This window comes from Ctenopharyngodon idella, chromosome 12 (genome assembly GCF_019924925.1).
Source record: "Ctenopharyngodon idella isolate HZGC_01 chromosome 12, HZGC01, whole genome shotgun sequence".
NCBI classification, from domain to species: domain Eukaryota; kingdom Metazoa; phylum Chordata; class Actinopteri; order Cypriniformes; family Xenocyprididae; genus Ctenopharyngodon; species Ctenopharyngodon idella.
This window is the reverse complement of record NC_067231.1, coordinates 416,745-430,338: the sequence shown is the minus strand read 5'-3', so window position 1 is coordinate 430,338 and position 13,594 is coordinate 416,745. Positions and strand designations below refer to the sequence as shown.

The window sequence follows — 13,594 nt, the reverse complement described above, 5'->3', positions numbered from 1 at the left end:
ACATCCTAGCAACCACCCAGAACACCGTAACAACAACCCAGAATACCCAACCGCATAGCAACATCCTAACAACCACCCAGAACACCCTAACAACAACCCAGAATACCCAACTGCATAGCAACATCCTAGCAACCACCCGGAATACACTAACAACAACCCAGAATACCCAACCACATAGCAACATCCTAGCAACCACCCAGAACACCCTAACAACTATCCAGAATACCCAACCGCATAAGAACATCCTAGCAACCACTCAGAACTCCCTAACAACAACCCAGAATACCCAACCACATAGCAACATCCTAGCAACCACTCAGAACACCTTAACAACTACAGAACACCCTAACAACTATCCCCTAACCCTAACCCAACCACCCAGAATACCCAACCGCACAGCAACATCCTAGCAACCACCCCGAATACCCTTCCAACTGCACAGCAACATCCTATCAACCTCCTAACAACCACCCAAAATACCCTAGCAACCATATAGCTACACCCTAACAACCTATCTGTCTATCAATCTACTGTGTCTGTCTGTCTGCCTGAACCTTCAAAACCTTCAAACTTTATGCTTTCTCGAGCCAACATCAAAGTTGAGATATTATTAAAGATCTGATTTCTCTGTAGTGAACAAGGCTTCAGTTCAACTGAGATGCAGAGAAACGATCAGAGATTCAGAGATTTACCTACATTACTGACATATACGGTTTCATTGATTCGCTCCTCATAAACATCAATCAGATTACAATAATTAATGCCTCTGATTAGACTCACTGTCTTCACTGATTCAGAGCTGCATCTTAATCCCGATCCTGCTTGAGTAATTATTAATATGTATATGCAATTGAGAAGTTCCTAACCAGCCCGAGAAACATCTGATTGAGCTACGACTATGAAACAGAAAAGCCAGTTACTAAGCAACAGGCATCAGAGAAACTGATAGTCTAATTATTTAGTTCAAACGAGCCCCGAGCGCTCGGACAGGCCGGACGGGCCTCACATCTACTGTATTGTTGTAGTTTGACTGATCTTCTACATCACACTCCATGGATAATGGCCCAGTTCTGCATTCTGTACTTCATCTTTAATTTACCACCATCTGTACTGCCTTACAGCTACTGCACCAGTCAAAGGAAACATACGCTGTGAAAAAGATCTGTATATATATATATATATATATATATACATGGGCGACATTAGGGTGGCAGATGACCGCCCATATTTTTCCGACGTAAGCTGTCAGCTCCACTACAATTTGGAGCAGTTAAGGCCTGAGTATACTTTATTTTCCGTGCTGTTGTACACGGACTGTCTGCATGGTCTCAAAAATTGGGCTGCACGCGGACGGGGTTTGTGGACGTCCGTGGACACTTCTGATGAAGAAAATTACGTCATGCGGACGGTGCGCGGACGGCCAAAGTATACTTTGGACTTAAGCGTGAGTGAATGTGAGTCTCTCGGCAGCATCTCTTCTAATAGTGAAACTGTAAGTTTATCTGCTTCAAGAACAGCGGTGTTATTACCTCGCTAGTGAGAAATGTAATGTAGCTTTTAAGTTTCTAAACTATTTTACAGATAAATTCAAGACCTGCCTGGAACTACTGTAGCCGTGTGTTTCCCTGAAAATAATTCCACACCTTAAAACATTCATCGACCAATCAGATTTAAGCATTCAACAGCCCTGTAGTATAAAACTAAATTTTTTTGAGTGCGTTTTACAAGAAAATACTATTTGTCTGCTTTCACGTTTAATTCAATTTCTTTGTAATTATTTGTGAAATTTACTAGCAAGTGAAAATTGAGTGAAAATTGTTTCAAAGTAAATCTTACAAATGTATTTGAGTGTGTTCCTGAAGAGCCTGCAGGTTTCATGAGGTTGATCTGAAAGTAGTAGTTTATTTATTCATCATGTGTTCCCCAGAAGAAAACCCTAACCACTAAACCAAACCAAACCACTACAGCTGTGAAGAGGAAGGAAACCACACACACACACACACACACACACACGAGCATGCATGCGTGTTACCATGGCGATCACACAACACAACAACCCTCTGTTTAATCTACATGAACTTCAACACAACAACACAAACTACAAATCAAACTGAAACCAGGAGCTGAAATGATCCCTGCGAAGTGTAAAACGTTTTGTGTTTGTGAATGAGTAACTAACCAAGATTAGTTAATAAAGTCCTAGTAATCATTAATCTGGCTTGACTGGATTTGGACAGCGAGACTGAATTCCAGTTTCTGTTACTCACAGACTCTGTAGGATTACTGTAATTGGTTGGTTAGAAGATTGATTTATTTCCTTGCTTTCTCAACTCGTGTCTTCAGAGGAGCGCAGAAGAAATGCTGCTTCACTGACACTTCATAGGCGGCGTCTGGATGTCAATGACAACCATGGAAATGCAAGTGAAGTAATGGAAACTATAAGTCAGAAAATTCATCATGTGGATGTTTAGATGAGTGTGTTCATTACTAAATGTCAAGTACCTAAATTTAAATCTTTAAATATAGACCAGGTAAGACCAATCAGAGGACATTGTGGTTTTCAGAAGGAGGGGCTTCATAGAGACAGGAAGTAAACAGAGTGTTACTGACAGACTGGGAAGAGAGGAGCTGAACAATGGAGAATATGAGGAAAATAATCAACATTCAGTCTAGTAGAGCCCAAAAACAACATCAAGACTTTGTGAAAGGGCATAATGGATCTTCTTTAAGAAAGGCCGCTGAATATGAGCAGCAGAAGTGAGAACAGAACCACATGGGTTTGAATGCCAGTGTGAATTTTGCAGAATGTGGGCGTGAAAACGTCATAGACACATATTTAAAATGTGAGAAAAGTACCCCAGAGGTTTTATAGCAGACACCCAAGGTGAGAAGTGTGATTTTTGCAAGTCTCCTGTAGTCAGGAACACGGCACTGTGGGCTGACTGACAGTTCTGAGCGGTACAATGCTGATTGTTTCGACACAATGAGAAGAGAAGTGGAGATATCTGTACCGAGAGCCTTGATCCGTTCGGACCAGCCTGTGCCGGCCCTGCTTTACTGTCCTCAGACAGTCACAACTGAAGAAGATCTTTTGTTACGTCTCAGACTCCCTTTGTAATGATGCACATGACAACATCAACTACTGAGAGCAAGGAGAAAATATTGCACAGTTGTAGTTTGAGGAAGCTGTGGTTTTGTCTTTGAGATTCCAATTCGAAAGCAAAAGGTTGCATCCCAGCTGACAGGGAACGTTCAGAAATAAAAAAAATTTTAAAAATTAAACTTAATTGGAACGTTAGCGAAACGTTTAGAGAACGTATGAGTGTTATCTGGGCATGTGCTCACCGTTGCTTACTGTGTTGACGTAGTAGCGGCGGCCCTGCGGCGACATGTAGCTCTTCCAGTCTTGCGGCAGCGGCTCGTCCAGCGGCGACATGGAGGATAATTCCTACAACACAAGGGGAAGAAATAATGTCAGAAACTTCAGTGGGAAAAATCCAAAATACACACTTTCACAAGCACAAATATAATGTTACAAAAGATTCTGTTCAAATAAATGCTGCTTTTTTAAACTTTCTATTCATCAAAGAATCCTGAAAAATAAAATGTATCACCGTTTCCACACAAATATGAGTTGTTTTCAACACTGATAATAATCATAAATGTTTCTTGAGCTGTTTCTTGAGCATCAAATCATCATATTAGAATGATTTCTGAAGGATCATGTGACACTGAAGACTGGAGTAATGATGCTGAAAATTCAGCTTTGATCAAATAAACGCAGCCTTGGTGAGCAGAAGAGACTTACAATCTTAAAACTTTAGTCCGGCATGTCATTTGCAACAAATAATGCTGGAGATTCATTTATTTAGTAGTTATTTTGAGACAGCAAACGATAAGGAGCTCTCGCAGAATGTTGTGTTTCTGTCTCTGTTGTGCTGGAGCAGTTTCTTTAGAGTTCAGGTCAGAGAGGTTTTCCCTCTCATAATTTCATCCAGTTGGGAATGTTGAAAATGTGTGGGAAGGATTCAGTGCCAGACGTCAAACGCGGTCGAGATGACTACGAGAGCTGCTGCTGTGAAGGGTTTGTCTAAATACAAGAACTACAATTCTGTCATTTAATCATTTACTCACACTAACATTCTTTCTCCCTTAGAACACAAAATTCTTCCTCGTCTTTCTGAAATAATCATGCAAAATGTTTCCTTTTGTGTTCCACAGAAGAGCGAAAATCATGTGAGTGGCACGAAGGACAGTAAATGATGACAGAATGTTGATTAGTTCTTATAATGACTCGTCATGTTGAGAGAATCACATGAAACTATTTAATATCAGTGATGAGAGAGAGGCGTTCACTCAGAGCTGGACTGGACAGTGGAAATGGATCAGTGAAACGACTGAGGTCAGAGATACTGGGACTGAATATGCTTTTCCTCTGGTGTTTCCTGATGATAAATGATCTAGAGGGACACAAACTAACATTCCTTATCACCACAAGTCCAGCAGAAAACATCTTCACACATGGTTTTTACTGTCATATATTATAAATGATCACTGGTGCTCATGGGACGAGGCCGCATTGAATTAAATTAAGAGTTTACTTCCTGTAAACTGTATAAACATACATATACATATATATATATATATATATATATACAGTATATATTATAGTATATATAGAGTACATATATATTGATCAACAAAAGAAGCTTTAACTTGCTCAAATTCCTCCAAACATGATCTGGTGAATGTGCTGATATGGGGTTGATAGTGCCGCTTGTCCAGCCAAATGTGTGATTAAATAATGTATTATTCCAGATGGTCGACCTTATAAACCCTGAGGACGTCCGCTCATGAGACGCCAAATGAGCCCGAGGCTTCCTACATATGCTTACAACAGACTGAACCCAACCCTGATCACTCACTGACGGTCCGTGTGTTTCCATACACCTTTTTTGATGTGAATTTTGGGATATTGTGTTAAAAACCCTGATTTGGAAACGACAAGATGTGCATAAATTCTAAAAACCTTGTGTGCTCAATTGAAGACATGAGAATAAACTCCGATGGAAACACATTTACAAATAAATCCCTTGATGTGCAACAAAACACTCAGCAGAGGCTGTGATTGGATAACTGGACTAACCAGCGGATGTTGGTTTGGTGGTTCTGAAACGCCTGAGTCAAAGTCTGTCATCAGAATGATTTGGTTTAATTAAAGCGTCTCACACGATTGTGTTCCCAAACATCCGAACGCAAGATCACATGACAGCGTTTGTGTTTCGTCTGACGCTCTGAGAACAACTCATTTATGATGGAGGAGAAAGAGCCTGATTGAAGCAACTTACATTTTTATTACTGATATTTTGTGCCAATTTCCAAAGAAATTATGATTTTGTTCTCTTGAACACATGGGATGGAAACACTGCTTTAGTCGCAAATGATTTATGTCATATTCCAAATTTGTGCACAAGTTAAATATGCAGCTTTGGATGGAAACACATCCAGTGTCACTGATGATCACAAAAAGTAAAAATACACCCTGGATCAGACATAAATACATTTTGAATCCCTAAGGAATATCATGGATAGTTGTTTTTCTCGTGTTCCTCTGCTTTCCCCCTGTGTCTGTATGAAGTTTCTCTATCTATATGAGGACACACATGGTTCCCACACCCACATTTTTTCTGGAAAATTCATGGCACATTCTCAGGCTCTGGCATCCTGCTTGGAAAATCTGGAATGACCCGTCAAACGCTCAAAGAAAGAATGCTTTGAATACAGAATCTTGTGGATAAAGTCCATCAAACTCTTAAATATCCAGTACATTGACCTCACATGACCTTTCATCCCTCAGTTCTCTGACAGACGGATCATTTAAAGTCACCATCAAATCAATAAATATTGCAGTGTTTATTATAAATGATTTAGCATGGCTTTAAATTCATGTTCCTGGTAATCTTGAATCAGAATATCTTCTCCTCCCTCTTGCAGCATCTCTTCTCTTCTCTGATGACGAGGGCGGGGCAACCTGTCACTCACATGAGATCCACCAATAGCAAACCACAACCATCCAATCAATTCACCACAGACAGAATCAAGCCCCGCCCTACATTTGTTCTTGTTTGAGAAGCCATCATGAGTCACAGAAGTGCATGACTGTCATCTTCCAGTGTTTCAGTGTTCTTCTCTTCATCATGCCTGTGTGAGTCATTCTTAATCATTTTTAGCATATTTTGGTCTCTCCCCGCTGAAGCTGCGCTGCTGAAAATAGCTGCCGATGTCAACGCACTTCTTTAAAGGGACTCTGGTTTGGAATATATTACTGATGGACACTGTAATGTAGCAGTTATAATTATTATTAACAAAATAATAGTATAAGTAATAATATTATTTACTTAAAATAATAATGAAGTAAAATAATAATAATAATAATAATAATTTTATGAACAAAAATAATATAATTATGTATTACTGATACAATAATTTATTAGTAATAGTCATGAAATAATAATTTAAATAATTCTGCTAATATTATTTGTAGTATATGTAGTAGTAAAATAATTGTTAATAATAATAAAAGTAATTTCATGAGCAAAAATAATATATGTTATTAATAAAATAATTTATTAGCAATAATCATGAAATAATCATTTAAATAGTTCTATTATTAGCAGTATATGTAGTAAAATAATAATAATTGTTAATAATAATAATTTCATGAACAATATAATATAAATAATAAATACTACTATTGTTTATTATCTACTTTTTATCTATTACTAATATTATATTAGTATATTATTAATAAAGCAATGTAATAATAATATTGAAATAATAATTTAAATAATTCGACTAATATTTATTGAAAATAATAATGTAGTAGTGAAATAATAATTGTTGATAATAATAATAAAAATAATTTAATGAATAAAAATAATATAAATATATATTATTAATAAAATAATATATTAGTAATAATCATGAAATAATAATTTACATAATTCTACTAATATTGTTTATTGTAACAATAAAATGATTTAAAAAACTGAATCTAGACTCCTAATTTAATTAAAAAGATCTTTTTCTTATTCGTCTTCCTTATTAATAAGAAACATGTCTTAGTATTTTTATTATTTTTGATAATAGGCTAATAATATAATAATAGCAAATTATACTATTTATATATACTGATATTTTATTGACAATAATCTAGATATTTATTCATAATAATACAATTATATTCTAAACTTTTAATTTAATTAAAAGGTAAGATCATTCGTCTTTGTGAGTTTAAGCGTTTCTCCAAAAGTGTCCAAAACTTGTTGCTGTAGAATCAAACTCATAGTCTTTTCCTCTATTATACGCTGTCAGCACTTTCAGAGACTTTAAGGGAAGTGTCTGTTTCCTATTATTCACTCAAACATGAATCATGATATCACTTTCACACTGACAGCTTTCACTGCCGCTGGAGCTCTATCAGCCTGTGGGATTCTTCAGTCATACTGTACACACACACGAGGATCAGATCGTGATCAGTGAGAGGAGCAACACTGTGTCGAGAGCCGTTTCTCACACATGCTTGCAAACTAATCACCACGAGAGAGTCGAGGTGAAGGTGGGAGAGAAGCTCCTACAGACCCAAACAGAGCAATCATGCTGCTGCACGGCCCAGCGGATCTCTGGACTTTGTGTTGATTGTCCAGATGTGAACCTGGAGTCTCACAGCGATCGTCAGACTGAAGCACGTCACTCCCACAGACTGAGATCCCAAACAATACTTATCACTGTGCTCCAGCGCTGATAACAAGGCCTGTTTGTGCCGTCGCGCTCTGTTTCTCCTTCTCTCTGAGCTCCACCACAAACCCAATGACTAAAGCGCAGGACACTTTATCCTGGTCAGCAGTGCATTTCCATTCTTAATCACAGTCTGTGTCAGTCATTAATCTCGTTTGTGAAGCCGGCGCTCAGTGAAGCTGTTGCTCTGTTTGTCATTTCCAGCTCTCATCTCTCCAGGACTCTTCCGCCGCTTCATTAATTCAATATGTTAGTGTGACTCAGACTCAAACCTCTGATTTCTGCTCTGTCACCGTCACTCACTGACACTCCCGCTTTATTAACTCTTCTACTGCTCCATCATCAATATAAAAGCCATTTAGCACAAATAAACGCTCCATTTCCACATCATCTGGCAGATATATTTGCTCAAGGTCTGACTCAGAAAACAAATATGTGGGTGTTTGACGTTAGATGAACTGATGGCTTGTTTCTGCCACGGAATAAAACTGCAACTTTGTATCTGGCGATTCCGACTCAGAATTGTGAGATTAAAATTAGGAATTGTGAGGAAAAAAGGAAGGAATTTAATTGAGTGTGTAACTTCCTTGTTAAATTGACTTGCAATTTCTGAGTAAAAATAGTTTTTACACCTTTTTTTCAGTGTTTTGCTGTTCATGTCATTGTTCCGCTGCTCTTGAGTTCATGTGATTCCTGCTGTCACTCATCCACTGACTGCTGCTTGTGCAGGATCACACTACAGAAGCACAGGTGAGGGAGAGCGGGGTTAGTTGTCACACTGTAGTGAGGCTGTCAGGGCAGGATTGTTTTGGCAGATGTAGACGCTGCATATCTCTGCATGTGAACGTTATTGTCACTAAACACAGGAAGTGACACGTGAGCGCCTGAGATGATGTGTGGAGGTGAAGATGCAGAGGGACGGCTCTCTGATGTTTCCTTTCCAGTGACTGAATATTTCCTTCTGTGGCATTTAATAAACAGATCGAAAAAAAGAGGAAAAGATTGAAGAGAAACACTTTAGATGAGCGACAAATGAGCTCTAACACTATCTATCCATCTATCTATCTATCTATCTATCTATCTATCTATCTGTCTATCCATCTATCTATCTATCTATCTATCTATCTATCTATCTATCTATCCATCTATCTATCTATCTATCTATCTATCTATCTATCTATCTGTCTATCTATCTGTCTATCATCTATCTATCTATCTATCTATCTATCTATCCATCTATCTATCTATCTATCCATCTGTCCATCTATCTATCTATCTATCTATCTATCTATCTATCTATCTATCTGTCTATCCATCTATCTATCTATCTATCTATCTATCTATCTATCTATCTATCTATCTGTCTATCCATCTATCTATCTATCTATCTATCTATCTATCTATCTATCTATCCATCTATCTATCTATCTATCTATCTATCTATCTATCTATCTGTCCATCTATCTATCTATCTATCTATCTATCTATCTATCCATCTATCTATCTATCTATCTATCTATCTGTCTATCTATCTGTCTATCATCTATCTATCCATGTTTATGTGTCTATCTATCCATCCATCCATGTTTATGTCTATCTATCTATCTATCTATCTATCTATCTTTTTATCTATCTATCATCTATCTATCTATCTATCTATCTATCATCTATCTATCTATCTATCTATCTATCTATCTATCTATCTATCTATCTATCTATCTGTCTATCTATCTATCTATCTATCTGTCTATCATCTATCTATCTATCTATCTATCTATCTATCTATCTATCTATCTATCTATCTATCTGTCTATCATCTATCTATCTATCTATCCATGTTTATGTGTCTATCTATCCATCCATCCATGTTTATGTGTCTATCTATCTATCTGTCTATCTATCTATCTGTCTATCATCTATCTATCTATCTATCTATCTATCTATCTGTCTATCATCTATCTATCTATCTATCTGTCTATCATCTATCTATCTGTCTATCGTCTATCATCTATCTATCTATCTATCTGTTTATGTGTCTATCTATCCATCCATCCATGTTCATGTGTCTATCCATCCATCCATCTATTTATCTGTTTATGTGTCTATCTATCCACCCATTCATCCATCCATCCATCTGTTCATGTCTATCTATCCATTTATATCTATCCATCCATCCATCGTTCTGTCTATCCATCCTCCATTCATCTATGCATCTATTTATCTGTTTGTGTCTATCTATCCACCCATCCGTTTGTCTATCTATCTATCCATCCACCCATCCATCTATCTGTTTATGTCTCTCCATCCATCCATCCATCTATCCATCCATCAATTTATCTGTTTATTTGTCTATCCATCCATTTATGTGTTTATCTATCTGTCATCCATCCATTTATCCATTAATCTATCTATCCAAACATCTATCCATCCATCTATCCGTTTGTGTCTATCTATCTATCATCCATCCATCTATCCGTTTATCTATCATCCATCCATCCATGTGTCTATCTATCTATCCAAACATCTATCCATCCATCTATCCATTTATGTGTTTATCTATCATCCATCCATGTGTTTATCTATCATCCATCCATCTATGTGTCTATCTATCATCCATCCATTTATCCGTTAATCTATCTATCATCCATCCATCTGTGTCTATCTATCATCCATCCATTTATCCGTTTATCTATCTATCATCCATCTATCCATCCATCCATTTATGTGTCTATCTATCATCCATTCATCTATCCGTTTATCTATCATCCATCCATCTATCCGTTTATCTATCATCCATCCATCCATCTATGTGTCTATCTATCTATCTATCTATCTATCTATCTATCCATCCATCTATCCATCTATCCGTTAATCTATCTATCATCCATCCATCTATGTGTCTATCTATCATCCATCCATTTATCCGTTTATCTATCTATCATCCATCCATCCATCCATCCATTTATGTGTCTATCTATCATCCATTCATCTATCCGTTTATCTATCATCCATCCATCTATCCGTTTATCTATCATCCATCTATCCGTTTATCTATCATCCATCCATCTATCCGTTTATCTATCTATCATCCATCCATCTATCCGTTTATGTGTCTATCATCTATCATCCATCCATCTGTTTATGTCTATCCATCCATCCATCCATCCATCTGTTTATCTATCTATCTATCTATCTATCTAACAAGTAGTAACATTTAAAAAATTTAGACGAATATCCAACTAAAACATTTTTCAAAAAAATATAAAAATAAATAAAAAATGATGTATAAATAATGTTTTTGTGCTGTTGTTTTGAGAACATTATTAAAGACATTATTAATGTTACTGGAAGAATGTTTGTTCAGAACTTTTCCAGAACGTTGTCTGGAGTTCCGAGCCGTTCCTGTGATCTGGGCATGCGTGTGGAACGAGGAAGTCTCGATCGTTCATTCAGTATCACTTCATCAAAGATAAGAGTGCCCATCATGAGGGAAACTGACCCCTCCTGAACACGAACAGAAACATTCAAAACCTGTTTGAAGAGTTTCGATGGGCGAGTAAAAAGTTCTGCACGAGTCTCAAGTGTGTCTTTACTGAATAAAACACAGATTATAATTACACTGAACACCGAGAAATTAATCAGAAGAACATGATTTGGCATAACTGTAAAGTAGCCGATACAGTTTTCGCGTTTAGACATGATGACTGCACCATGGCAGATCTTGTAGATGAACACACACACACACACACACACACACACACACGAGACGATCTTACCTCTATCTGAACATATGTTGATGGAAACCATCCCTTCACTCCGTCCTTCTCTCCCTCCCACCATCCTCCTTCCAGAGCTTGTGTGATCTTGATCAGTTCTCCAGCCTCAAACTTCAAGCCCTGCTGATGCTGATCCCCGTTAAACGCGTATAAACTTCTACAAAACGAGCCTGACATCGTAAACTCCTCCGCTGGTGAATAAAATCTCCAAATGTTCTCCAATCCAAATGACTCCAAACTTGTTCTGAGCTCAAACACTGTCCGCCCTGCTCATCTCCTCTCAGAGCTGACTGAATCTGCTGGCGCTGAATGAGTCTCTTCTACATGAACACACCCACTCACTTCATACCAGATTCACAAACACAGCATTGCCTCCGTCCGAAAACTAGTGTTACGACAGATCTGTGTTGTCCAATGCAGGAGATCACAAAGAACTGCGACAATTCAGGACATTCTCCAGAAGAAACACAGGAAAGCCCTCGTAGAAGTGCTGCTTGTTTAGAATTGCGTTAACAAAAACTCCACTATTTTCATTCTGGTTTTCTGTTCCATCTAACTAGTGAATTAGATACTTTCACAATGTTGACAAAGTAACCGTGTTTTGCATATCACGGCTGTTAAATTCATCCCCCCGGTGATGTTAGCTACTGATATGAATTCCTTACAGCATGTGTGATAAAGTTGGCGTGACAAATTCACAGATTTTGCTTCCAGTGACGCATCAGGTACTTTCCCGTTCATGAAATGAATATTCACTCCTCTGTTAGAAAACTCCAAATGTTGGAACCACCAGTTAAAACGCTTTATAAACGAGCTACAGACGTGAAACCGAATGATCCATCACTTATGTACAGTACAGTACAGTATAGACATCACATATGGTTGCCTGTTGACTCCCTCTAGTGGTCAGACACCTGTAGTGTTCTGGTGAAATACACTGATGTCTCAACAGCTTATATGAATTGTGCTTCTCGTTATAGCATCGGGGTCACTTGAACCAGGGTTCTTTATACCCATGTTCTTTATAGGAAAATAAGCAAGAAAATGGGCAAGCGTAAGGATTTGAGCGAGTTTGACAAGAGCCAAATTGTGATGGCTAGACGACTGGGTCAGAGCATCTCCAAAACTGCAGCTCTTGTGGGGTGTTCCCGGTCTGCAGTGGTCAGTATCACTCTAAAAGCGGTTCTTCAGCGGTTCTTTGGAATGACTGAGGTGCTATATAGCACCGCTACCGTATACAGAACCTGTTAAGCCCCTGTATGGTTCTTCAGTGGTTCTTTGGGGTGGTTAAGGTGCTATATAGCACCACTGCCGTTCAAAGAACCTGTTAAGCCCTTTTAAAGGTTCTTTACGAGCCAAAGAACCACTGTTGGTGAAGTTTAGCACCATTTTTGTTGAAGAAATAAAATGTGATATGGGACCTCGTATGGGTTCTACATAGCACCAAAAGTGGTTTCCCTATGATTACGAGCCAAGAACCACTTTTAGTGCTATATAGCACCTTTTTTTTTTTGAGTGTATCAAAAGTGGTCCAAGGAAGGAACAGTGGTGAACCGGCGACAGGGTCATGGGCGGACAAGACTCATTGATGAGCTACTGTAGCTCAAATTGCTTAAGAAGTTAATTCAGTGGAAAATGAATAGAAATGATGATTATGTCTACGGTCATTTTGTGTTTTGGCCGTTCATTTACACGACAACGGCGTTTTGGGGGCCTGAAAACTTTTGAGACACTGAAACTTTTGAAAGTTTCAAAGTGCAAGATTTTGAAAATGATATTATTCTCGTCTCCGTGTGAACTACAAAAATGTGAATTTAGGAAAATCAGTGACGTGTGTTACGTGTTCAGTCTATAGGTGTGTTTCATTACAAAGTGACATCGCCATCTACTGGCCTGACAGCAGAATACAGCAATTTTACTCATTTTCGCGGATCCGTGTGAACGGGATCGTTTTGACAATGTTGTCATCTGTACACAAAAAACGCAAAGGAAAAACGTTTCTGTTTTTAGTACATTGTTGT

At 37.9% G+C, this 13,594-nt stretch overlaps 1 protein-coding gene across 2 annotated transcripts in view; it reads right to left on the bottom strand.

The window, feature by feature from the left end:
- Positions 1-13,277, bottom strand: part of gas7b (growth arrest-specific 7b) — a 38,194-nt gene extending 24,917 nt beyond the window's left edge. The window contains exons 1-2 of one of the 2 annotated variants that reach the window (XM_051914236.1): positions 11,574-13,277; positions 3,346-3,448 (exon numbers count right to left, since the gene is read on the bottom strand). In XM_051914236.1, coding sequence (XP_051770196.1) covers positions 3,346-3,448; positions 11,574-11,750 — 280 coding nt within the window. In that variant the 5' untranslated portion in view covers positions 11,751-13,277. The remainder of the gene's footprint in view (positions 1-3,345; positions 3,449-11,573) is intronic. The other variant, XM_051914235.1, reaches the window with a different exon arrangement.
- Positions 13,278-13,594: the final 317 nt, after the last annotated feature.